Below are 27,695 nucleotides of genomic sequence, written 5' to 3' on the forward strand. Positions count from 1 at the left end.
CCAACACAAACCTTTCTCTGATTCTGTGAAGTCAAATGGATTCTCCTCATTCCTCTCCTTTGTCCCTTCATGTGGCAGTCTGTGATCACTGCATCTTCATGTGAATGCTGTTAGAGTAGGTTTTCAGGACTTAACTTGCAGTTTCCTTTCTTGTCATGAGATTGATCATTCAAAAGGGTGCTTTCCTCCTGTCTGCCTTCTCACTTGGAAATACAAAAGCCTATCCAAACTTGTGTAATTAGTATGAAGAGTCTGCTCAGACCTTTTGAATTGTTCTATTTGGCTGTGTATAAGCAATAAAATATGCTGGTGCTGTGCAGTTTTGGTTGGTCTGTCTGGAAAGGTCTTATAGGTCACTTCTCATCAAGAGAGGAAATGAAATGAGAAAACAGTTTTGCATAGCTTAATGTCAGAGAAATAGACATTTTAGTTTAGAACTTGATATTCCACTTACACTTGCTTCCAAAGTCATCCCAAAGGTGGACAGACCTACAGAACAGCATGGAGAGCCCAAGGCAGAGAATTCTTATTAAGCTCTTGTGAAAATAGATGGCTTCCTTGGATTTCTGCTTAACTAGCCTTGGGGTTAGTTGGTGAAATGCTGGGAGAACACTGTCAGTCTTTTAAGACAGTAAAAAAAAAAAAAAAAAAAGGCTGTGAAGAGGAGAGAGGGCTCTTTTCCTTTGGAGAATTCAGATTGTTCAGCAGAGGAAGGCTGAGCACTGATGGATCCAAAGTGCCCAAGAGTTTGTATGCTGCTGCAGAAGATTGTTCCAGCTCTTCCAGCCTCCTGCCTGGGCTCAGGCTATTTATACCCTGTCTGCCTAAACTTCCTCTCTTACTCCTAATTGCATCTTATTTTGGAAGGGGGAAATGCAGAGAACTATTACCATGCTGGAGGTGTTTAATCTCAGAGGAGGGTTATTTTAGTGTTTCCTTCATATACCATTCTGGAGAGAGTTAAATTGCATAGGTACTGCAGGAACATCCCAAGTGACCTTGGCATCCTCTATGCTATGTCAGAGGCACCAAGCACCAGCCTACAGGCATTGTCTGGTTCTAAAGAGAGTAAACCCTGGCAGTTTCTCTGACAGCAGGAGATCTGCAAAGTTGAACTGTAGATGAAAATGAGCAGAGTAACTACACGTGGTGGGATTTTTCACATCCGTAATGCTGTTAGGGCTGCTCAGGTAATGTAACTGTAAGATCATATTCTGTGCTTGTAGCTCTTTGGGTGTGAAGAAGTGGACGCAGCTGAAGCTGCCAGAATCTGCCTTGGCAGCTCAGTAAGTTTCTGAGGGGAAAAATTGAATACTCTGTAATTTATTTTGTTTAGATGTTAACTCTGAAACTTAGTGGCAACGACTCTTTGTTTTTTCATTTAGGAGAAATCTCTAGTGACACTTGGGACTAGAGATTTGTTCTGTATTAGTTCTAGTGACTTGTTCTGTACAAATTGCTGAGAGTGAAGGGAAGCTGGGATGGGGTTTCCTATTCTCTTTCATTTGTCTGAGTAGTTAAAACCTGTTTGTCTGAGGTGGTGTATGGCTGCTGAATATCTCTGCCTTATTCCAGTGCAAAGTAAGCATGGCCAGTGAGTTACTCTGAGCAGAGCTGTTAAATAACTGCTTCTGTTATGTGCTGGAGGAGGCAATATTCAGGCTAATGGGAGAGTAACACCTGGAATGGCTGAAAAACAATTACTAAAGAATATTTGGCCATATCCTGAGATCAGCTTCCAGTTTGAAAGCTGTGGTCTGTCTTCATTCAGTAGACAAACTCTAATTGCAGTATCTGTAATGAAGTAAATACAGTAAGCTAAGTGCTTAATGGAAAAGCTCATTAAAGCTCTCTCAAAGATGGTAATTTTCATCATCTCAGCTAATGAAAAATTCAGTGTGTTCTATAGCTTAATCAAAAACAAAACTCTAAAGAATTTTATTCACAGAGTTCTTTTCCCTTCATACAGCCATTACCTAACCATCCCTCTGGAACAAAGTTAATTCATTTTCCCAGTATAACAAAAACTGAAAACACACCTGAAGTAATAAAACCAGAAGCTGAAAGTAAACCAAAAGGTAAGGCTGATGGCTATTTACATCTGTTATGTGATAGTCTTTTCTTATGAGCTATTTGGTTATTAATTTTTTTGTTAAAATCTAAAATGTCTGCATGTACTGGAGTTTTGTGTAATGTTCTGTACCTTTGAGGAGTTATGCAAATGCAAAAAAGTCTAGAGGAATTTTTGCTTACATTTCTGTACAAGAAGAATCAAAAATATTTGTAAGGTTGTCTCTCAGAGCAGAATAAGACTGGAGTAGGAACTTTTGTTGCAACAGTGCTTTTGCATTAATTTTTTGTTGACATGTTGAAAGGGAGTTACTTTCTGCCTCGTTTTATTCTGATGGGATGGTGGAGACCAATTTCCATGGAACAGTCTCTCAGCACAAGTTACACAAGTTCCTTTTTAGGCTCAGGATTCTCTGTAGAGGTGGCAGCTTGCATCAGAAAGTTGGTGTTCGTGTTGTGTTGAGGTCTGTTCCCTTGATAATCTAGTTCCATTCTTGTTCTGTTCATACTGGTTTTTTTTCTTTTTTTATTATCTCTTAAGAATTTATGACTTCATTTAGCTGCCAAATTGCACAGTTGTATTAAGAGAAATATTTTTAAGCCAACCCAAAACACCTTGTGGGAGTGCCAACCCCGTATGAAAAATTAACTTTGATTATGTGATGTGTAAACTGCTCATTTCTCCAGTTCCAGAGCAGACGTTTTGTCAGCTTCTATATTGTAATTTTAAGTATATTTTTGTTTTATGTGGAAATGCCTTATTTTGGTGTGCTGTTTTCTATGGAATGCATAATTTGCAGAAATAAGAAAACTGTGACATCTTGTTTTTAAACCATTCCAGTGCAATTGCTCTAAAAACCAGCAGACAATATGCAGCCATGAGCACTTTGAAATCTGACTTTTCTAAAACTTAGCATAAAAATTAACTCAGCTCTGCCTAGAAAAAATCCTGACATTTAATGCTGGACACACAAAACATTCAGTATTTAGCTCTTTTCATAGTTTCAGGTGCATCTCATGGTAAAAGTCTGGAAGTTGGACTAATCCTGTAGCTGTGCTGAGTCTCCTTCCCAAAGAAACAAATGTATCAGAGAGGAACTTAAGTATGACCATAATAGAAGCTGCAGAAGAACATCAGTAGGTAATACTTATAGACACCAGATAAGAACATCTTAAACCTTAGGAAGAAAGCTTGTTTTCCTTCCTTAGTGTTTTATTTAAATATAGACCATAGTGTAGTTTGTGTCTCATCCTCAGTTTTCAGGATGTCATCCTCAGGTTTTCAAATAATCTGTGCTCCTTTGTTAGCAGATAAACACAGATCTCTGAAATGTTTAGGCTAGCGTGACTTATTTTTTGGTGAGGCTCTTTTGGTTTTAAAAGCTTGTTTTGGCTTCTGCTGTAAGTATGTAAAAATCCTTTCTTTAAAAAGTAAAATAATCACAATTTGACCCCTCTTCCCCCCAGTTATGCTAGGATACAGTATCTATATGATTCCTGCTACTCTAATGCTAGTCTTAAGACTTTGGAAAAGACTAACTTTGAACTAAGTTCTTTTAAAAACATTTACTGAAATTTAAATGCTGTAAAGTTAAATTGGAATCTTTCTTAAACTTAACTACTGGCAGAATACCAAGCTCACAAAATAAGATGCTAAAGGGGAAGTTGTACAAACTCATGTCTGGGTTTCCTGGTGGTGCTGATGCTGGGATTTACATGGAGAATGCCATGTGCCTGGCACATGGAGACCTGGGCAGTCTCCAGCCTTCCTGGCAGCTGGCACAGAGTGAAGCATCTCCTTTCTGGCACTGCTTTTTGTTTGCTCTGGGACTTGGTCTGTGTGAGGAGGAGTGAGAGTGCTTGGAGGAGGAGAGGAAGTAAAGGGTTATACTGGCCAACTCCCCAGGCAGTAAGGAAATATTTTCACCAAATCAGGATGTAATGAAATGTATTACAGTCACTCGTGACTACTGATAAAATCCTCATATTTGATAGGTATTTGTAGCATACCTGTGGAATTATTTTTCAGAGCCAATATGAATTTTGGGCTTTGGACCTCAATTTAAACATTAAGCGCTTTGATGTGGTTCTTATGTTTCTGTAATTCTTCATGAACCACAATGTATCAGGCTATGGCTGAACATTTTTGATTACTAGATAAGACATGAAAATAATACAAGTACCTAAGATTGCTCATGTGGTTACATATGTATGGACATACATACATCTCAATATATTATCTCTTTAAGCTTGGCATACTTTGGCATTTTAACATAGTGATTATCACTGGTTTTTATTTGTGAATACAATTGGTGCATTTTTAAAGTAATGAAGTGTGTCTTGGTTAAACAAAATACAACAGCAGCAAAAAGGTTTGACTGCAACTGATTTATTCTCTTAGGACCCAGCAAAAGAATTGCAGATGATTCTGTGGTTCTGTGACTTGAAGGTGTGCTGCTCTAACTGGAGGGTGAAGCAGCTGCTCATTGTGATGTCAGTGCCAAACACCTGATAGGTTATGGCAGCACCTAAAGAGCCCTTTTTGTTTGCTTCCTTTTTCTTAGTGTCAGACACAGAAATTCAATCTTTTTATCTACTAAATTATTGTAAATATCCTGGGGTTAAAAAGTCTATGTTTGTGTCTTGGCCTTTCTCATGGTTGTTTTTGTGCTAGTGTGGGAAAGGAAAACAAATCCTCTTGCCTTTTCAGTTGTTACTACAATTTTAAATGGATTAGTTTTGAACTTTACCAAATGGAAAGAAAAGAGTTTTTCTTTCTGCTTTTGCAGAAGAGGCTGTGGCTGAGTTGATGGCTCAGATGAGCTCTGGTTTCAGGTGCTTAGCCAAGGAATGCCTTTGCTAAGGTTACTTGGTTTCACTGCACAATTACTGAAGTCTGCCGCTTGAAATTTCTGTAGTTGTAAATGTTAATAAAGAATGTCACTTGAAAACAACTGCCTGTATTTAATTAGGATTGCAAATTTGAAGTTTAGATCAATTTTGAGAAAATACATATAAATTCTAATAAGCTTGAAACCATTTCTGTGTAAAGTAGCTCAAAATTTAATATATAAATGCTGGGGGGGGGGTTAGATGGGCTGTTATGATTTTTTCTGTTACATTTTTAATGCCTCTTTTCTCCCTCTAAAATGAGAGGGCTTGAATTAAGTTGCTGTAGTGAAAAAAAATGTTTTGGGGCTTATACGTCTCAAAGATTTATTTCCTTTGCTCAATCAGTATATAATCTTATTTTTCCTGTGATTTGAACATTCAGAAAGCAGTCTCAGGTGGCTGGTCAAGAAGGAAAGTGTGATTATAGTGTGAATTTCTCAGCTCTCAGCATAAGTGAGCTGTTATAATGAATGTTACTACCCATGGTATCCAGATTAATTGTGCTCCTCTGTTCCAGCCAAGGAATATTGCAGGACAATATTTTCCTATGATGGCTCAAATGATGAACTCAGCTTTAAAGAAGGCGAGATCATTCAAATAATCAGTAAGGTAAGAAAGTTTGGTCTGCTCTGGCCACCTGTATGGCCGTGGTGAATTTTATACAAGGAGGTTGTGTGTGAATTGACAACAAGGAGGGTCTGTTGGAGTGGATACTCCTGTAGACTGATTTCTCTCATGTGAGAGTCAACTCTTTGCTGCTGCACTTGCTGGAGATACAGATGATTTCAAAGATAGTTCCAGAGCAGGAGGTTATCTTGGAGTCCTCAAAGGCCAGTGGGGTCAGTGGACACTCAGCACCAAATGCCTTTACAGTGAAGAAATGGGAAAGGCTTTGCAAACAGCCTCTTCATCAGAAACAGTTCTTTTCCGCTGGTGATTCAGAATAACCAGACAAATTTGGGATACTTTGTCTGTAAGAGACACATGATTATTTAGTTGAATGTTCTCATTTGTGTTGAATTCTGAAAGCACCTTTTTGATAGATCATTTTGTTGCAGAAATGGTTCTAAACAGGAAATAAACCTACCCATACTTAATTTCCCAGCACTATTCTGCAGTCCTTTGTTAGTTTATATGCTTGCTATATTAAGGAATAATGATTTTCCTAAATAAGTGGAAAGTTTCATCTTCAACCTTCAGTCAGTTGCTGAAGGAAACTTCACACATTTTTCTCTATTAAAATTTTAGTTTTATGGAATTAAATAATTTATATTATGAGCATCCTTGATCATAAGTATAGTGGAAAAGAGTAGTTATGGAAGGACCTTTTGTAGACACAGCAACCCTTGCCCCCATCTCCCTCAATCTCTTGCCTCTCTGTCTTTTTAAACCAATTTACCCCAAGCACACACTGGTCCAAATTGGAGCTAAGAAGAATTGTCCAGACTGCCCAGGGCTGGAGTTTTGAGCTAGATGGTCTTTCAGGTCCCTTCCAACCCAAATAATTTCTGTGATTTTTTTGGATCTAAGGCACAAAGGGAAGCTGCTATTTGTGCTGGTAAAGTATAACATCATACTTTCTGTTATGGACAAAGGCCTTGATCCACTAACATCATGTAATGGATTTCTCTGCCACTGAATTCATTATCCAATATTTTATTTCCTTTTGTCGTAGTGTGGTTATTTTTTCTCTCAGTGGGGTATATTCTTTGCTTCTTCACCCTTTTCAGACCAGTGGAGCTGATCCATCACATCAGAATCACTTTTATGTAGTAGAATTGTGCATCATGCCAATAACATTTGAAGTATTTACTGAATAACTTGCTCGTCAAGGAAGCTGAGAAGCTCAAATGTCGTGTGTTAGGTCTTAACTAGGGTTTATGTACTTTCCTTCCCTTTGCAGATCTTATCCTTATACCCTTATCTTACATGATGTAATATAATTTAATCCTGCATTTTAGAAAACAAACAAAAACTGACCAAACCTGATCTGATCTGTAGCTGTTTCCCCTTGTTAAGTTAGCCGGTTTCAGACAAGCAATTACTTTATGTTGTGTGTAAAAGGGAAGAAGTTGTTCTGTACCTGTATCTGTTCTGGGGAAGAAGTAAATATTGGTTGAAGTGACCTGTTGTTTATTTTAGGACACTGGAGAGCCAGGTTGGTGGAGAGGAGAGCTCAATGGTAAAGAAGGAGTCTTCCCAGATAACTTTGCTGTTCAAATACAAGAGTCTGATAAAGACTTCCCTGTAAGTTCTTACACCGATTTAGTATCACAAGAAACTATTGATGACAATGCAGAGAATAAAAGAGGTCACAGCACATTATGCTGCTTAAAATGTTACAGTTTTGGCAGTTTTAACTTTATCTTAACCTAGTTGTATTAAAGAAGAAAGGTGAAAAGGTTAATCTTTGTGCTTAACCTGTCCATAAATACTAAAGAGAGGTATGTTTTTTGAGATAAACTCTTAATTAATGAGGATGATCAGGTCATTTAGAAAAGGTGCAGTTCTGATACCATGGTGTTGCATGTTACTGATTACTGCATTAAACCCTTACTGTTTAGAAAGGAGATAAGCTGTTGGCTTTTTCCATCTCAAGTCCTTAAGTAACTGTAATCACAAGATGCTGAGTGACCCCTCTGGGTCTGACTGGGATTTTTCCATGTCAAAACTTACAGTAGGCTGCAGTATAAGAAGAATATTTTTGGGGTGGGATTTGGAAATATTTTTTCACTGTTTTGTGTACTAACTTGTAGAAATTCATGTTTTCATCTGCTACTCAACAGTCTTATAATTTTGGTCTTTGTTTTACAATTTTTTGTTGTTGTTGTTGTTGTTGTTGTTGTTGAGATTAGTTATGATGTTTTGGTTCTGTCGTGTTTGTGTGGCAAAGATGTTTGTGTTAATTCTCAAATTCATCAATACATTGTAAGTAACAAGTACAAGTAACACAATACGTTGTGTTAAGATCCCAAATATAAATCAACCCGAGGTGGAATGGATTCAGCTCAAGATCATGAGTTACTGATTTATCATTTATCCTGAGTTGCCTCACACAGAAACCTTCCCACCCTCAGTCAGAATTTTCTTTTCAGGTGGATTCTCAGCTGTGCAAAGGCTGTATAAATGCTATAAAATACAAGAAGGGAGGGTAGGTAGGGTTGCTCTTTCACAATACAGAGTTGTTTCCTACAGAGAGCAGGGGAAAACCCATTCTTTTACCCTAAGCAGCATACCCCTGCTTTGATCCTTTATTCTGCTTTGTGTGCAGTGTCTCAGCACAGGGATTCACCTTGCACTGCAGCTTTGAGGTTCAGGGCATTGGCTGGCTGGTGATCATAATCAGCTATTCGATACTGACTTCCTAAAAACACAGAGCAGAACTGTATAATGGCAAGTTGATGCTGAACTCTGTTTAATTGCTCTTGGTATAGGCAGCAATGCTGCACAGCTGGATAATGTAATTACTTTTTTGGGGAAGAAAGAAAATAGAATCTTGTTACTTAGGTTCGTTCGCTTTTGTGTCCTCTGAAACCAGAGAAAGAAATTGAATATGGGTTCTCCTGCTTGCTTAATTACATTTCACATGTTAGAATAAAATCTTGCTGCATTAAAAAGAGCTTACTCAATAGCTGTAGGGGCACAGAAGTGAAATCCATCCATGGCAACTGTTTTAAAAATACCCACTGCAAGGCGTTTTTGGAGGGGTTGTGTTAAACTGAGTCTGTATGGTTTCAGCAGTACCTGTGTGAAGAACAAGTGGTTTTGTAAGCTTTTAAATAATTTTATCAGGAAATCTTGTCCTTGGTAAAACCAGAAAGGCCCCTCTTCTAAAGCAATTTAGTGAATCACATTCTGAGGATGAGTGGTTGAGATCTCTCCTGAGAGGCACCACTCTCCTTTTGGGAGGAGAGAGATTCAACTTCAAGCGTATCAGAAAGTGATGAATGACTGTTTCAAAATAGTAATTTCAATATACAGACTGTTTCACTGTGATACTTTGTATATTTTTAATGGCTGGTGTAGTTCGTCCATCTTTCCCACTTAAATATAATGATAAGGGAACTCAAATCAATGTTTTTTGTGTTGCTGCAGTCTTTGAAACAAATGCTGCCAGCATCTATTTGTTTATTCTTACACCTGTAATTTAAAAGTCAGTAAATTGATGCCATTCCTCTGATACTTAGTTTACAAATCTGTTTTTAGTGAAAGTGATCATTTTTGGTTCAAAAAATTACCTGGTTTACTCTTTTAAACTGGCATTATACTGACTGAGATTGAGGTTTACATATTGAAATTAAAATGAATGTGATCAGAGCAATTCGTTGGACTAAAAAAGATGAAATTATTGGGTTGTAGGTTTTTTTCTCCCCCTCTGTTTATGCACATTGCTGAAGCACTGGTTTCATTTGAACAGACCTGAGTTTTTGTAACTGGTTGTCTGGGAGATATCAGAGGAATTGTTCCAGGTCTTTGTGTTTCCTGTCTGAATTGATTTCCTCCTTTGTGAAATACTTCGAAATCAGCTAGTAAACAAGCTCCACGTTACAGTATGCAAAACAAAACACAAATGAGGCTGTCTTGGGTACAGGGAATATCTGTTTGCTTGCTTGTTTGACTTGGGTTTTTTCTGCCTTCATTTGCAGAAGCCAAAGAAACCTCCACCTCCAGTTAAAAGTCCAGGTATGTAGTACATGTATCACAGTCTGAGAAAATACTACATTTCAGAAGCAGTGCATGTCTTCAAAAGAAAATTTAGAAGTTGCTTTTTATTTCCTAGTATGTAGCTGTAGTCACACTTTGAAGCTACTTTTCATATTTCATGTGTTTTTAAAATTATGATGAAACCTACTTTGGAAACATTTAAACAATAGCTCACCATTTCCTGTGCTTGAGTGTTTATAAATGGTATCACACGCCTTGCAAAAAAGAAGACATAACTTGGCATGAGTTTTATTTTTAGTTAGTGACCAAGATAATTCAAACTCTTTGAGAAATGTCTGTGGTTTGCTTTTGCATTCAGCTGCAAGACCTGAATTGCCAACTGGAGAGAAGAAATTCCTTTCTTTGAGGCCTGAAGAAAAAGGTAAGGACAGTTTTCTTTGTGGTGACATGGCTGCTCTGGCAGTAGGCTCTCTGTTCAGGAGCTGTCATACAAACTCCCTTGATACCGTCTACTGAGGTTGTCATGTCTGTGCTGTTACTGAAACATCTTTGGAGTGGTTAGAGGAACTGCTAAACCCCATTTTAATGTTTATTTCTTGTTACTGCATTCCATTCTGAAGATTGGTTATTGCACTGCACAGTAACATAGTTACTATTAAATTCGTGGAGGGGTAATTCTGTGACAGTGGCTGAAGTTTTGAGCAGCAATATTAAGTTATTAGAAAGGGAAAGGTTAACTGCAAAAATCAGTCTGATCAAAAGTATTTTGAAAGAGCTACACAGAATAGATACAAGAGTCCTTAGGTAGAGGTTACAGTCACAATACTCAGAGATTTCTTGTCCTGTTAATTCTTGCTATATTTTTTATTTTCAAGTTCCACTGAATTTGAAGACATTTACTCCTTTATTCTTAAAGGACGTTTTTTTCCAGAGGCAAAGCTACTATTGTCACCTAAACAGGTTCTAAAAGGCTTCTTTCCATGTTTGAAAAACTTGCCAAGTGAAAATGTTTGATTGTGTTTAAAAGTGAGAAGTTTAAGCAAATGTCTTGGTTGGGCCTTGCAGAAGAAATCCTGATGTTCCTGCAGCTTAACCAAACTGCAAAACCACTCTGTTCTGTGAGTGATGAACTGTGGCTGACCAGCAGTTCTGCTAGTGAAGCTGCTGATGGGTTTCTTGGCTTCCTTGGGCAGTTTTTATTACACCCATTTTAACAAGGCATCTTCTCAGGTCCTGATTATGAAAAAACTTCCTAAAGTCAGTTCTTAAAGTCTGTTTCTTCTGCATGTGAGCAAACAAGTAATTTTTATCTGTTGGAGCAGTATCTTAAGGTGTGAATGGAGATCAGCTGTTTGATTCCAGAAATGTTGATCACCTGGCTCCTTTTAAATTCTTCTAAACTGAAGCGAGTTTAAAATTAAACTAGTTCTGTTTGGACTAAAGTGTTGTTTTTGCATAGTTGAGCTCAACTGTTCATGGAGGAATACAGGAAAAAATATTGACTGACACCATCCAAAAAACATAGGAATGTGAAATCTTCCACAAAATTACTTAAGGTAGAGAACTCTTCTTTATTGAGCTACAGGAAATGAAGGACGAAAAATTAGTTATGTATTCAGTTGCAAATCAGGTGATAAAAATTACATTTTTAGATAGCACTAGTGTTTTACTGGAAGATATGTCCATTTATCACTTGTATTTGTGGAAAATTAGCCTTGTTAATACTAGTAATTAAACCCATTAAGTATGAAATTGTTCTGTAACTAGTTCTCTGAAAAAAAAATTAATTGAGCAGCTCTAATCAGAAACTATCAAACCATGTCATTTTTGTACCTATTGGGAGACTAATAAATCTGGCTTTAATTGCAATCAAAAATTGGTCAAAAGTTAGAAGTAGAGTTTCTGTGAATATTTCTGTATTTATAGTGAAGGACACTTAGTGGTGTTATGTAGAAAAATTTTTCCAGTGTAAATATCTTCAGAATTGTATCTTCTATTTCCATTACTAAACTGTTCATTTTTAGCCAGCACTCTTTTTCATTGAGGAGCAAAATCCAAAAAGGACATGTAATTTTGTCCAGCAGAAATGCCCAGTTTCTGTGCTCATGGTGAATTTTGGCCTTTGGTGTTAACTTACTCCACTTAGCTATAGACATTTTTTATATTCAGATTTTGAGTGGGAGTATTAGAAAGGAGAACTGACAGATGAGAGTTCAGGAATAGGGTTCAATGAGAGCATTTTTTTCTGCCCTGTTTATGAACTCACTTATTTTTAAAAGCAAAAGGGGTAGTTCTCAACTTTTGGTCAGCATAGCTTCAATAAAGCCAATTGATCTGCAGTTAGTACTGGCTGGTGTTGAGTGTTTAAAACTGGAAATAATGTGTGCTGGGTGGGGAGGCAGGAGTGGCTGGTGCTGCTGAAATGCTGCTTTGCTCAGGGCAGGCAGCCCCACCGTGTGGCCAATCCTTCCACTGCTTCAGCATCCTGCCAGTTCAGTTCCATGCTGAGAGACACTGCAAGGGGTTCCCAGCCAGTTTTTGTGCTCATATCCCCTCCTGATGTTCAAATGTCCCAGAGCAAGAAGACAATTCTGCCCCTGAGCAATGCTTTTGACAGAAGTATCTCTAGGATCGGTTTGCTTCCTAATAGTCCTGTGAAAGAGCATTGGCTGCTTCTTCCTGTTTCAGGGTTGGAGGGCTGCTCAGTGGCTGCAGGACTTGTCCAAAGAAAATCAGTCCTAGACCTGGCAGTTCAGACACTTTGCTAAAGCAAATACCCATCCCTGCTCCCAGATCCATAGCATATGTAAACATTTTACACCAGATCAATACTTGCTTAGAAGCAAATTGCAGGAGAGGAGCATGGGGAGAATCAAAGCTGAAGGTCACTCTCTCCATCCCAGTTTACTGATTTACTTCCCTGTAAGGGCAGTGACTGTAATGAACTGTAAGCCCTTGCTGTAACCTAGCAATTATTTTTTAAATACTCAGTAGTTTGTGTATACTGGACTGTGGCATGGTTTTACAGGGAAAAATAGAAAGTTTGCTCTGCCTATCCAGCAGGGTAGAGTTGGGACACATGGGTTGAAACCTATTCAACTATTGCTTGTAAAGACCTTGCTTTTTTCAGTGTTCCATGTGTTGTATGTCAGCTGCTCTGAACAGGATTCAGTTAGGTCATGCAGTCATTGAACAAATAAATACAACTTTTTTTTATTATTATTATTATCCATACTTCTATCTTTTTGTAGGAAGGTAGACTTTAGATAAAATAAATTCAGCTATTCAGAAAAAAAAATCATTTCTCTCCCCTCTGCTTCCATAGATAAATTATGCTGCTTGTGTGTAAGAAGTCTAGTTACAACAAAACAAAAACCCCTACCTCTTTAAAAGGAAGTCAAATGAATTTGTAGAAAAGACAAAGCAGTACAAAGATTTTTGGTTCTTAGCTGTCATTTGCAGTGTCATGTGAATCCATAATTTATTGCTACTGTTTCATGTCAGTAGGAAGATTTATCCTACTCTAAGATAAATCTTTTTGAGTTCAGGTAAGTAGTTTGTGTGTTTTGATAAGGTGTCATTTAAGACACTTGCTTTTCTATTTTTCATTTTGATCTTCAAAGAAGGCATTTCTGACAGCAGGTGCTTTCTAACTGATTAGCAGTGTAAGAATTCTAGACAACATGGGGTTTTTGAAATGTGACTTCCTTTTTCAGATGAAAAAGGAGCTTTGGACCAGAAGCCTTTGAAGCCTCAAGCTCCTCAAGTACCACCCAAGAAGCCTATTCCTCCAAGCAAGACCAACAGCTTACTGAGAGCAGGACTCCTGCACCCAAAACGTCCAGAGAAACCTGGTTTGCCATCATCTGCATCCAAGTCAGTATGACTGAAACTGCAGTCACCAAGAATATTCTGTTTGATTTGTTGTTTAATCCTCCTCCATGGATGAGTTGGGAAGAAATGTGTGCTATAAGGGTGAAAAAGATACAAGAATAACTTTTGCCTTATACCCACCACTGTTCTTAGTTCTCCAAGTCTTTATCAGTGTGAACTTCGGCCTTTCAATTCCTTTGAGACATTGAATCTATCTCAGAGTCAGTATTAGAGCATAACTGACTATGGGGCAGATGAAATTGCTCATCTGGGGGCTGCTGTAGCTACAGTAACAGGGTGGAGTGAAAGAATGTGGGCATGACCCTCGAGAATTATTATCGTGTAGAAGAAAACCCTGAAAATTTGAGCTGCCTTAGTGTTCTAGGCTTGAGCACTTTGTGTAGGTTAAGATGGAAAGGAAGAACTGAGCACCTGTGCTAAAGATGCTTCACTATGGCTCATGTCTGCTTCTGGGGAAGGAAGCACTTACTGCAGAACTACATTCAGATTCTCTACTCTTGAGCCTTTTCAGTTGAGTTACTGGATAAATAGGAACAAATGCTTCTTCTAGATCCACTTAATTTTTTTTCCTCGTGAGTTTGAAACTTTCACTAAAACTAATTTTGCTTCCATGCAATCTCCCACACATAGAATTTTCCTTTCTGCCTCCATCAAAGCAGTTTCTAGGCCCTTACCCAGAAGTGTAAACCAACAGCTGACTGGTAACTGTCCCTTTGGGATGTTCAGTTGGCTTGAAAAAACTGAGAAAGTGAGGTTGTGATACACCTGGCCTGGTGCAAATAAAGCAAAGAAGTTGCACCTTAAATAACTTTTCAGTATAGATGGTATTATATTCACTTGATATTTTGGACACTTTACCAAGTAAAGGTTATTTTTTAAAAACCACGAGTCATATTCTTTTCCAGCTTAGAAAATTATTACTGCTCTAAAGGGACACACAGGTGCAGTTAAATAGAGTTTTGTAGTAAGCTGTGGGCCTTTAATAATTGAAACCTTTAAATCTTAGAGAGATTTAAATACCTGAAAGTTTTTAACATTATTTTAGGAAGATCAGGCTGCAGTCTCTTTTTCTACTGCAATAAATCTTACAGGCTTTGTGAGGTGGATAAATGAAAGAGGCACAGTTTATATAGGGCATGCACAGGCCAACCAGGTGATCAGGCCTGGTCAGCATGGGTTTGTGATGGCAGGAATTGTAAAGGAAAATGTTACCTATTCTTTTTTATTTATTTTGGTGGGGGTTTTACTACTTTGGATTTTTTTCTTTTTGCTCTTTGGCATTTTTTGTCTGTGAATGATGTGAGCAGATATGGAAGGAATGCATAGTTGAATAAAAGCTACAAGGTAGCTTTTTCCATACTCAGTAAGAAATAACATGTTCTTGTCAGCCTTTATTCCTGTACAGGAAGATTTCTTTAACGTCAAGGAGTCAATTTCTGAATAATTTCAAGAGGTATTAATGAAAATGTTACTCAGCTCACCTGTCATTTCAAGTGTAATATTTTGGGCTGAAATGCCAAAGTGTGTCCTGTAGTAAAAAAGTTCTGGATTATTTTCACATGGGTTTTGTGCACATCTGACAACTCTAAGAGCTGGAACAAAAGAATAGTTTTTCATTTGAGTAAATTGATCTCCAGAAGCCTTGATTTTAAAACAAGGCTTTAGAAAGTGATAAAACTACCACAATTTTTCAGTTTGCTTCTAATTCTTGTTATGTTTCTCTGTTAGACTATTTCATCTCTTGACTAGGTATGTTTTGTCTTTTGTTTTCTTACCATAGAACTAATGGAGAAGTTGTTACTCTTCGACCAAAATCTGAAGTTGAGCCAGTAGCAAAACCAAAGTTAGACTCTGAACCATTGCCACTCAGACCAAAATCAGTAGAGGTAGATTCACTTGTGGTAAAGAGCTCTAAAGAATCAGGTAAGAAAAGAAATGTTCTTTTGGTCCTTTCTGTTTGGTTTGCTGTGTTTTACAGGGCTGGAATAAGCTTTTGGAGTGATTTACTCAAAGTGCCACTGAGCACATTTATGCCTGGGAATTTTTTTAGAAGTGCTGTAGGCAGCTGAAGGTAAGAGTCAGGAGGGGATGAGCAGATGTCAGCAAGGTTTTTGCAGGTAGCTGCTGAGCCCTGGGTTGTGACAGTGGGAAGGAAGGGAGACAGAGATAATGGTTTGTTCTTCTAATTTGAAAGCTTGCATTTTTTTTTTTTTTTTGCTGCCACTTTCATCTTGAGTTTTTATGGAGTTGTTTTCTTAATGGCTGGTCCAATTTGTTCTGCTCTTGCAGCTCAGATAACTCTGCTTTTCTAGCTAACTTCAGAATTCTTAGTAATGCCATTATCTTTGGCCTCCTGTGATTTAGTTCAGAGCTATTCTAGATTTTGACTTTATCAAATTGGGGCCTTAAAAAAGCATGGAGCGTTGTACATACATCTGAATAGTGCACTTATGGCTTTGCTTAAAGCACCTTGAGCCAAACCTGGCATCTCCTTAATTCTGAATACATCCAGTAAAACCCTTGCTTTAACCCCTTGGTTAAAGCACCCACATGTAATGATCAGAGTCCCTGAACTACTGTACTGATACTATTAGCCCTTGACTGACCTCTGTGTGTCACTTAGGCAGAGATCAGCGGCTGTGGGCATATTTCTTCTAAACTCTAAATTATTTATATTTTATTATTAACCACTTCAGAAGAAGCTGTAGCGAATTACACCTGCAGTGCTCATCTTGCATATCTCAAATGCAACTTTTTGTCTCAGAAAAGATATTATTAATAATAAATTTAAAAAGACCATAAATATCTTTATTCATTAAGGCAAATTATGATATTCTAGTTGTAGAATAGTTGGTCCAAAGTATACTAAATTCATCTAGAAGATAAAAATAATGCACCAGAAGAACCGAAGTAGTTTAGGAATAGAGAAGAATACTCCAGACTTTTCTTTCATTGAGCATGTTAAAATATGCTTTTAAAATGTAAATGCTTTATATGAGGAAAGGTGAATTCATGTATGTCTTTAATACAGAAGTTATACTACTCAGATTAAATAGTAGAAAAAAATTCTTTAATATGAGGATGGTGAGGCCCTGGCACAGGTTGCCTAGAGAAGCTGTGGCTGCTCCATCCCTGGAAGTATCCAGGTTGGACAGAGCTTGGAGCAGCCTGGGATAGTGGAAGGTGAATATCCCAAAGTTCTCTTCCAGCACAAGCCATTCTATGATTATCAGCTTTCTAGCTAGTATAATAAATTCTATGATTATCTCTAGGGTTGTGCTAGATGTGTTAATTTATAGCACAGTATCATTTAACCTTAGGAAAAACTCCCTATGAAAACAGCTAGAATATATATATATATATATATTTTTCTTTACATTCAGTTATCTTGACATGTTTAATAACCGGGGTGGCAACGTAGTACCTGTGTTCTCAGGTGTTCATGTATATGCTACAACTCAGAATATTCTGTGATAGAAAAAGAATAATTTTACACAGATTGAGGAAAATGAATCTCTGACTTTTTTGCTAACCTAAGTTTTTACAGGCTTATGGAGAAATTAAAGATTTTAATACCTAGATGGGGCAGGACACAGGGGTCACAATGGGCTCATGGGTGAGGTCTCTTCAGATCTGTTTGTGCACAGCAAGCAAAGGAGGCTCAGGCAGTTCATGTGGGGCTGCAGCGCTGAAAAGGGTGAAGGAGCTGCAGTTGAAGGAAAGTTTCAGAAATCATCTGTTTTGTCCAACTGACAAAAACCTTAAAACAATCTGCATAAGTCACTCCTACTGCTTTTGTGAAAAGGGACTGATCCAAACTCCTGCCAGTAAAATGTAATGGATCTCATGCTCTAATTCTCGACATACTGTACTGCTAAAGACATAATACCCTGTGCAGCCAAGGCTGTGTAAAACTATAAAAAAAAGATGTTGGGTCCTTATATAACATTTAAGACTGTTTAACATTACAATAACTAGAATAGGTATTAATAAAAGATGAGGAGAAACAGATGGCTGGGGCTGGCAACTGCTTTACCAGAGTCTTTATTTTTTATTTCTTCCCCCCCTCTTTGGATTATGATCCTGAGGTACATTAATTTTTAGGAAATAATTTTTTTTTGAATATGAGTCCTGGTTTTTGCAACTTAGTTTGACCATGAAGTGAAGTTTAGATTGAGCCACTTTCAGTTTAGCATAAGAAGTTGTAAATATTCTGCAATGAAAAAATCAACCCACCCCATGCCAAAATCATGTCACCAGTCATCAGATAAGGACAAATAATCAGAACCATTTAGAAACATTGATCACATTGAAATAACTACTCTTGAAGTTTTATTTGAAAAATTGCATAAATGTTTCTTCGTTTGATTAGAATCAAATGCTGTAAAAGACTAAAGCTGTAATACTGGCATGCTGAACATGTAAAGCAATTCTGTTTCTTCTACGAATGTTTCTTTTTCCTGCTTTGTAAAATAGTTTTTTTGTTCAGAATCTTTTTCTAGACATTCCTCTCCTTGACTTTTCTTTCCAGATTTTGTTTCCTATCCTGTTTGCCATGTTTCCCTTCTTACGTGTCAGGAAATTACCCTACCCTTCTCCATTTTGGTAAGATAACAATCTCTAAGGAAATCCAAATGCTTTATTCCATACACATATCCTCTTCTTAACATTGTGAGCATGGTTTTCAGTTGCAATTATTGGTACTAAAATCTTGGGGTTTCTATTAAAAATGCACTTTTTTTTGTTTGTTTGTTTGAATGCCTGTTTTCCTTAGCTGTTAAAGGAGTTATTTTAAGTAGGCCTTTCCATTATGAGTGGTGGGGACTAAAAGTGAGAAAAAATTTATAGTTGAGCTATTGATAAGCCAAACTTAGTGTTTGTTTGTAGTGAAATATGTTCAGTACCTTTAACACATCTGGTGTATGTAGGTTGAATGGCTTTATCATTCTGTACACACAAAGAACATAATCCTGAAGGTTTTGGGCATTTAAATACTTTATAGCTTGTAGCTGTCCCCTGAATATTTTTGGGAAAATCTCAGCAAGATGAGTAATAGGAGAAAAGGCACCATCTTTTTACTCCACAGATTAATGTGAATTCTTATCTTCTGAAATGTTGGATAAGTTTCACTTGTATCATGGGTATTTAAACCCCAGCCACATGAGATGGTGGAACCATCATTTCTTCAGCCACCCTTCAGCTTTGCTTCTTTTTGTGAAGGCTTTTTAAGACAAGCTGCTGTGAATACACTTGAAGCATTCAGAAATATTAACAAAGCCTCTCATTAATTGTACCTCTCAAAGCTCCTAACAGCTCTGTGATGGATTCATGGTAACCTTTTAGAAGAGACATTTCTAGGAGTCCATTATGTGTAACTTTAGGCTTAGCTCATCTTGTTAGAAAGGTGCTCTTGCTCAGTCATAAAGTTTTTTTTTTGACCCAGATTATCTCCAGATGTGTGGTATTGCTATTTTGGCACTATGATGGGATTTCCTTTAGCAATTGCTTACAGGCTGTCTATGAGAATCATATTTGATAAATCATTTTATTGATTGAAATGGGTGTAGACTGTGAACTTTAAATGAATTTCATCAATATCTCTGTTAGTTTAATGGTTTATTGGTTAAATTTTCTTTAAAATAACTAAAAATGCTGTTTAAAAAGAACAGCAATCAAATAAACCCCCTAAGCCCACAGTAAAACCAATCAGCCTACTACCACCACCAAAAAACTCAAACTCCTATTTCCACCAACCTGTGTTTTAATTTCTTCCCTATACCAAAGCAATAAATTGGAAAAGTAAAAAGAAAAATGCGAGTACAGTCAGAATTCCCTCTGATTGGAAACTGCTGGCCAAATCTTAATGTTGAGCAATTCTCTCAGGTGTAACAAATTCCTTTAGAAGCTCTTAAAAATATGGAAAAATCCTTGACTTTTGTATCATCCCACCATCTATATTTAAGTAGTACACAGTTCAGGGCTGTAGCAGTCTTCGTGTATTGTCAAATATTGTGAATTTTTTTTTTCAAACTTTACGTTTTTCTCAATATTGTTAATATGCCTAATGTTTACTCTTCATGGAGAAAAGACTGGCATTACAGTCATAATAGCAACTAAATTTATAATTCTTACTTAAATTTCTTGCAAAATGATTTGTCATTTCTGTGGAGTGACAAAAGAAGGATCTTTTAAAGTCAGAAATTAGTGAGATGAGGGAAAAAGGCACAAAAGTTTTTCTTGTTACCTTTCTAATGATACCTTACTAACATAAATCCTAATTTCCCCTTTGGTAACGTGGTCCAGGGAAGGTGTCCCTGCCCATGTCAGGGGCTTGAATGGGGTGATCTTTAAGGTCCCTTCAACCCAAACCACTCTGTGACTCTGACAGCTTCATACTCTGGGATTACCAATAATTGAGTAAAGATCATGAAGATGAGCCAGTGGTCACTGTTGCTTGCAGTGTATTAAATGAAATATTTTATTGGCACAGACTAGAACAGAAATCCCTTCTCATTTATTTCTCCCTCATCCTCTTTTCCATCAGCTGCTTGCCATTCATCACTCTTCTGTTTCTTCCTTCCTTTATTTTTTTCCCCCGCTTATTTAATTGCAGGTGTGATTGCATGTTTGCAAAAGACTGTCTTGACTTTCTCTTGAATAGAAGTAAAAAGCAGCAAAACTGATTGGTGACAGTGCTATAAAGGAATGGGTGATGAAATAAGTTTGATCAGGGCTGTCCAAAGGAGCTGAATGTTCTAAGGTCTTCAAGGGTATTAATGCAGAGAACACATTAAAGTCAATTAAAACATTCAGTGGAAAACTTAGTACCTACAGGTATAAATTAGCTTTGACAAAGTGCATTAATCAGCTATTTCAAGGCATCCAGACATTGATGGAGTATGAATGGTCTGGCTCAGTGTACCCAACTTTTTTTTTTATCTGACCCTTAATGGGAACATAGGAAAAGAGATATTGTAGGTTGTATTTGCTAAATCATAGAGTCAAGGAAGAACCAGAGGTCATGAAAAAAAAAAATCAAAGAATCTTGAATGTTGTTTATGGTGCCTGTAGTAAATGCGTGGCATTTTAGTTATAGAAAAAGTGATGAATCTGGGTTGCAATTTATATATAATAACTGTAATCTTATGTCAATGCTTAAATAAAAAACACCACTCAGTCTCACTAAACATCTGTTGTCAGGTAAGTATATTTATTTTTGTGGAGAAAAGGCTAAGTCCTGTTTTTACTTAGGTGAAATACTTACATTACTAAGACTAGTTGTGGTCAGTTCTTCCTGTTACCAACTTCTTTACTGAAGTTGCCTGTTCCCAGAGAATGTAAAGCATTCCTGCTGGTCTGAGAGAGAGTTTACCTAGAGGTCTGAGCATAAAGGTACTAATAAGCAAAGAGATCTCTGTGATTGAGTAAAGGACAAGAGTAGAGTTTTGAGCTGTTTTATGAAAGACTTTATGATTTTGTGTATTATCTTTAGATCCTGAACATGAAAAAACTACCCTGCACAGATATAGGTGTAGTTAATGTCCTGTTGGCTTTCACCAACATGTGGAGTACACCAATGTATACTTTACCATTTTGCTTTTATTTTTTGTTTTGGTCACTAAATTTGCATTTTTATGCTTTTCGTGCAAGTTTGACAGCAAGAAAATACACTCTCAAGTAGTTGAATATGGCAGAAAAAAGTACTCTTAGAAAAAGTAATGAATATATCTTCTGCAGATGCTGCCATGTTGTTAGAGCATTCTTCTGTTCACACAAATTAACTTGAATTTAAGTCCTAGTTGAATTAACTCTTTTTTTTTTTTTCAAGAGGGAAAATACAGTTTCCCGGATATGTCAAAGTCGTGCAGTTGTTTCAGATACCTCATATGTTGTATATGCTGAAAATCCTCAAAGCAAAAAGAATTCTGATAACTCCTTTTTTGTGTCTCAAGCTAAAAAAAAAAAGAAGTGATAAAAAGAGCATAGCAAAATCTTCTGGTCTTGATAGTGGTCTCTGTTTTCATCTTTTTGTAGATCAGTTAAGCTTTGATGATGTAATATCTACCTCAGATAATCTGTCACACCCGACTGCGAACCGGCCCAAGATGCCTGGTAGGAGGCTGCCTTCCCGTTTCAATAGCAGTAGTCCTGTGAGTATTTTGGGGCTGTTCTCCTAGTAGGGAACTAAAAACTGACTTCCCAAGAAACTGGACTGCACTGGGGAGCAGTCTTGTGAGCCATTTATCTGAGATCAAAATGGTGCAGGGATTCAGTAGGTGTTGTATGCAGGGAGATCCATTCCCAGCAGGGAAGTGAATGTAGGAGAAATAACTGGAGCTGTGTTGCAGCTGAAGAAGTGTTTCTGTTCTATGGGGTGTTGCTGCAGGAAATGTTGATGGTGAAATAGGTGTTGTACATACACACAGATCTGAAAGTGTCTTTAGTGACTTTGACAATTGACCCTTATAAATCTGTAATGTAATGCTGCTGTAATGTGGGGCTTGTGATCTTAGTGGTGATGTGGGATTGGCAGACAATGCGAAGCAGGTGATGCAGAGTCCTTGAAATCAGTTTTTGTCACTGCATGTTGCATAGTTAGTCATGCCAGTTACCATCTACAGTTACTGCCAATTTGTTTTTTATGGAGGCACCAACAGGCTCCCAAAAGTGTCATTGAGTTAAGTATTGCAAATATGCCTGAAAATCCTGCCCAAGATTCCTGTGTTTGATTTGAGTTCAGCCGAATGTGGGTAAGGAAAGTTCCAAATGTCAGGGACAGAAAAGTCTGCTAGTGTAGCAATTTCAGTTTAGTTACTTGATTTTCCCCTTTACTATTGTGTTTTTAGAAACATGTCAAAGTTTTTTTTTAATTTACTTTTAAGTTCTGTTGGGCTTTTTTTGTTTTGTTTGTTTGGGATTTTGTTTTGTTTTTTATTCTGAAAACCTTTTCATTCCTTATGAATGGTTTACCAGGCAAGTCAAAATGTGAGTCCAGAAAAAATTTTGAAGGTGCAGAAAGAAGAAGAAAGTGCCAAACCAAAGCCAGTTGAAACAAAGAAGGTATGGTGCTACTAAGGAGCTAGAGGAGTACCAGGCAGCTTGGTGTTCTGGTCATCCTCTTTGCATTTCCAGTACAAGTTCATGCAATAATGCTACTGCTTATATTTAAGTACAAGTGAGCTGAGTCATTTAATACAAAGTTCATAGTAAGAAATTTAATATTGAAGTTCATTTATACTTAAAAAATGCATAAGTTCTGATAAGAACTGCTTTATCAGGTGGTTATTTCCCAAGTAAATGCCATATCTGCTCAGCCTTCAGTCTCCTGACAGACAACTGAGCAGATCAGCAAAAAGCTCAAAAGTTTATTTATAATGATCCACTGGGCTCCATTAAATCACCTATTTTTTTAAGTGTAGAGGACTGCAGTAAATAGTTTTTTTTTTTAGTGACTACATGAACCTCAGGTAAATCCTTAATTAAGAGCTGTATAAAGTAACTATCTCATATACTCCAGTAATCCATTCAAACTGGACATTGATTTTTACCTTTTAGGTAGAAAATTAAGGGAACTTATCATGTTTAGTTCCCATCCTGGTACAACCTGTGTGCTGTAAGCAATCAGTTCATAAAGATTTCACTTCTTACCTTTGTACTGATTTATGTTTTTAGCCATCTGCATTCAGCCCAGTGATTCCATCTTCATCTCAGAGACCAAGTTCTGTCATACTCGACTTTTTACCTGGAGACCTCCAACTTAAAGAAGAAACAGAGGATGAAAAACATTCTGTGGAAGAGCTCAGGACTCAGATAAATGATTTAATGAGTTTAGTAGATGCACTGAAGAAAGAGCATGGGTAAATATCTCCTTTGTCACTCTGCAAAGGGTTATATAAACATATTATAAATGTCTTCAATGCCAGACTTTAAAATAAGAAAGCAATTCTATGCTAATAACATATTAGTACATAAATAGATGTATTCAGGTATTTTCTATTGAAATTGATCTTGCTATATGTCCTAAATGCATACAAATTTGATATCAGAGTATTTTTGGAATTTGTATGCATTTTTTCCTTCCTACTTTGCATTCCTGCATCTGTTACATCTTTTTGAAATTATTTCTTAAACAATTTGTGTTTTCATTGTAAGGAAAAGTAGTTAATTTTTTGTGGTAAAGTACATGTGCAGGCCTTGTGTAACACTGTGCACAAGTACTTGCAGTATTGACATGGCTGGTAGGTACCTTAAAGTCTAAGTAATTTATTCTGTGTAGAAGTAGACAGGTTATTTTAGGTTAGCTTGAATTCAACTTTAAATTTTAAATAACAGCACAAAGTTTTAAGTAGCCTCCTTAAAACTGGGATTAAAATTTAGGGATAGGTGAATAGCAGTAGGTAAGAAGTGTTGAGTGGTGGTAGAAATTTGTGGTCTAACAGATAGGAGTAACAATTCACTGGTGGGGTATTAAATGCCTTGTTTTGTGAATCCCATTTGTAAAATTTAAACAAGGCCTGTACGTCCTGTCCTCAGTGATGTGAAGTTTCTTTTTCCCCCTTCTAACTTCTGTTTCTATCTTAAATGCTATCAGGAGAGAACTGGAAAAACTAAAGAAGGATTTGGAAGAAGAGAAGCAGTTGCGAAGCAATCTGGAGGTAATGTCATCACTTTGGGAGGGCATGGGGAGCTTAGGGGTGCGTAGGCTTTGTTCTGGGATTTAATGTCACAGGAAAGTCTTAACAAACCTGTTCAGTCTCTTTTTGTGTTGCTGTTTTATTTTATGACTGAGTGAATGTCTCATAAGGCATTTGGATGTATAGAGAAGATCCAAGTTTAGCTTTCTTTTTCTGGAATCTTATTTGTAACAATCAGTGTGGATGTTGGGATGGGAGTACAGTTTAGTGTTGCTGGATTCTGCTCTTTGCTAGAAATATGTCCAACTGGACAAGTTCCAAGATAGACAGTTAATACTTTGTATCTATAAGATCGAAAGACCTATTTAATTTAGGTAATCAAAAGAAAAACAGGGCAAAAGTAAATTCTGAATTTTTGATGAATTGTTTAAATATTAAGTGTGGATGATTTGCCAAAAGAACAGAACGCATCCGAAAAATTTCCTTATGAATGAACAACACTCCTCAATTTACTGATGAGGAACATTACCTGTAGTGCAATATGATGCCATTAAGTAGTTAATAGGATGAGCTCATTGTAGGAAGTTATTTCAGTCTGGTACAAAAGGGCATTTTATTTGTGCCATAGTACATCTTGCTGGCTACAAAGCTACTTGAGACACATGAGAGAAAATTCTGGTGAGTCTCTCTTTAATGTGACTCTAAAGCAGTCAGTGAAGAAGCCTTCAAATACGCAGAGGAGATGAAGAGGATGTAACTCCAGGTGTCCTCCAAATCCATTTCAAGAAATACAAATTAATCCAGGCAATGTTTTGCATGAAAGATGTTTTAGGAAGTTACTCTCAGGTGATGGTGCAGCTTTACATGTCAGGTGATTCCATTACTTAGCTGTGACATCTTTTTTCAGAGAGAGTTTATCCAGATAAACTGATTTATAAACCAGAATTTTTTATAATATAAAAAAAAACAACCCAAAACCAGAACTGTAGTCAGAAATTTAATTATTTTAAATTCCTGTTTATTTAACAGTATAGTGGTGCAAAATCAACTGTAAAACTGAGCTATCAAATACTTCTATGGTGCAATACTTAAGTGCCTTTGAAATGTAAAGGTTATAACTTTGGTGAAAGCTCTGAAGACTTTATAGCAACTTTAATACTGACTTTCTTTTTAAAATGTCCATTTTTCAGCTTGAAATAGAAAAATTGAAGAAAGCAGTGATGTCTACATGAGACAGCTATGGACTCAATGTTTTTAACTTGCCAGGAATTCAAAGCTGAACACAAGGAGAACTGACTCTTATTTCATTATAATGGATGCTGGTGTTTTACAGTCTAAAGAAAAAAAATAGTAAAAAAAAAATGAATATAGTCTTATATTCAGAGAGATAAGAAAACAATAATGGTGTAATTTTTTTGCCAATATAAAAGAGGCCTTATTTCTTACTGTGCTGGAATTGCAGACCTTATTTTTTTTTTGGTTTGCTTGAAAATACTACTGAATCTGTATAGAAAGGAGAGGGAATTCTTAATAGATTTTTATTGAATACCTGTAGCTTAATTTTTAAAGATATCTATACTATAAATAGGGTGATCTGTCTTTGCAACTAATCTGTAAAATAGTCTGTTGGAAAGGATGGAATAACTGTATCGTAATTGTAGTCACTACTTTTCCCCTACATGCAAAAAAAGGGAATTTATGATATTTGTATAATTTTGGCAGTCTTACCCAGGGTTGTGCTGTTGTGCCTGTCTGCAGTGAGAATATTAATACCATGCTGTCCATAAGTTGAGTAATGAGATAGGAATTTGTTAGTGCAATGAAGCAGATGAGGCTCCTATGCATTGTAGAAGGATTGAATGATCCAAGTAGTTCAACAGAACGGCTTGTCACTTGCACTATTGGATTAAAAAGGGATTTAATCATCATTGAAGCATGAAATCATGACAAGATCAAATGTTAAACCACAAAATGCAAGGAATACAGAAACAAAGTGAGAGTCCAGTCTTGTCTTAACCTGTTGTGCCTAAAACATTACAGTATACAGCATGAAAGAGTAAACCTTAAGTCACAACATCTCTAATTCTGTGTCTCTGAAGTCATCAGTCTTTCTAGTGGTTCAAGTATGCATCCTGATCTGTTTTTACAATAGTCAGGTTTTGTTTATAATATATCTCCAAATAAACCCCTTTGGAACTTTGATACTCTCAAAAGCTCTCAATATTTATATATTTATGCCATAAACTTTCTCAATATATTGCATACCTCTAAACTTAGTAACATCTTTGTATTTTAGTGAGTGATTGGAACAATTGTTTTGACATCATTGTGCAGGTGTCCAAGATGATGTCTACTTTATGGAAAAGAAGTTGAGATCTTGTGGATTACCATTATCTTTAACCCCTGGGCTCAAAACTTGCACCAGAATAATACACAAATAATATGTAAAGTGATGGGAGACTGGTATTTATTGCTCTCTTTGTCTGATTAAAGAATAAAAAAATATAGCTTTAGAAAGCCAGTCAAATTCATTAGTTCTGTTAATCAGCTCATCTCATTTAGGTCTGCTATGATTTAAAAGACAAAAACATGCCACATAGTTTGGCAACTTCACCAATAAAATAATTAAGCTTTTTTTCATGGGAGTAGTCATAAATATAGTAATTATTCAGTATGTCACTTGTTCAAGTGACATGGAAGTGTTACTTCTTGAGAGTAATACCACACTGTGGGATTCTTCCACAGTTGATGTGTCATAAAGTACCAATGTCAAAAAGTCAATTGGGGAATGTTTGTCCATTACTGATTCAAATAGTTCATGAAATCCTATTGAAATCTGATCAATATACTATGCAGGTATTGAGCAATATTTGCTAGTTAAATTGCTAGTAAGCTGATTCACTCTTAATACTTTTAACCTTGAATTGCCCAAGTGCATCACAAATGAATTGAGGAATCATGTGCTTCTCATCAGACACTAAACTCTTGCCTGGAATTCATACCTGTAAAGCAGGTGATAAAAAACAAGAATTGAGCCTAATGGAGGACCCAATTTTGTTATACAAGCTCTTCACTGTCATTGGAGCACAAGACAAATCTTTCAAGGGGTTGCTCTGCAGAAATTGTGCCTGTGTGTGAGCTTGCAGAGGATGAACAGAACAAGACAATCAGTTAAAGCCACAAATGAAAGATGTTTGTTATTTAATGGCCTTTGTTCGCTATAGCAATAAATGACCCAAGTGCAATGACTTGATTTAATAAACTCTCCTTTAAAAGTCGCTGCTATGAGTATTTGTAGCCATAAGGAAGTTGCCCTGATACGTGTCTGTCTTGTCTTCAGCTAGTGTTATGTACTGGAGTGGAGGGGGAGAGGGTAATGGTTCTGGAGACATTCCACAGTACAAGTTCCTAAGAACAGTGTGCTTCACTGACTTGTCTACCGGTGCTGTAAAATGATGCATGTTATCCAAACTCAGCAAATAAAATGAGTATAAAAACCTTTGCAGGTGTTTGCTCGGTTCTGTTCCAGGAGTGTTTTGG

The 27,695-nt window shown here is 36.8% G+C and overlaps 1 protein-coding gene across 1 annotated transcript in view; it reads left to right on the top strand.

Moving 5' to 3' along the window:
• The window catches only part of CD2AP (CD2 associated protein), a 77,563-nt gene extending 49,908 nt beyond the window's left edge, over positions 1-27,655 (top strand). Inside the window, exons 7-18 of the mRNA XM_066314696.1 lie at positions 1,970-2,078; positions 5,480-5,571; positions 7,105-7,209; positions 9,609-9,645; positions 9,986-10,048; positions 13,344-13,503; positions 15,302-15,444; positions 21,556-21,671; positions 22,495-22,581; positions 23,194-23,378; positions 24,113-24,176; positions 25,346-27,655. Coding sequence (XP_066170793.1) covers positions 1,970-2,078; positions 5,480-5,571; positions 7,105-7,209; positions 9,609-9,645; positions 9,986-10,048; positions 13,344-13,503; positions 15,302-15,444; positions 21,556-21,671; positions 22,495-22,581; positions 23,194-23,378; positions 24,113-24,176; positions 25,346-25,387 — 1,203 coding nt within the window. The 3' untranslated portion in view covers positions 25,388-27,655. The remainder of the gene's footprint in view (positions 1-1,969; positions 2,079-5,479; positions 5,572-7,104; positions 7,210-9,608; positions 9,646-9,985; positions 10,049-13,343; positions 13,504-15,301; positions 15,445-21,555; positions 21,672-22,494; positions 22,582-23,193; positions 23,379-24,112; positions 24,177-25,345) is intronic.
• The last annotated feature ends 40 nt before the right edge of the window (positions 27,656-27,695 follow it).

This window comes from Sylvia atricapilla, chromosome 3 (genome assembly GCF_009819655.1).
Source record: "Sylvia atricapilla isolate bSylAtr1 chromosome 3, bSylAtr1.pri, whole genome shotgun sequence".
NCBI lineage: Eukaryota > Metazoa > Chordata > Aves > Passeriformes > Sylviidae > Sylvia > Sylvia atricapilla.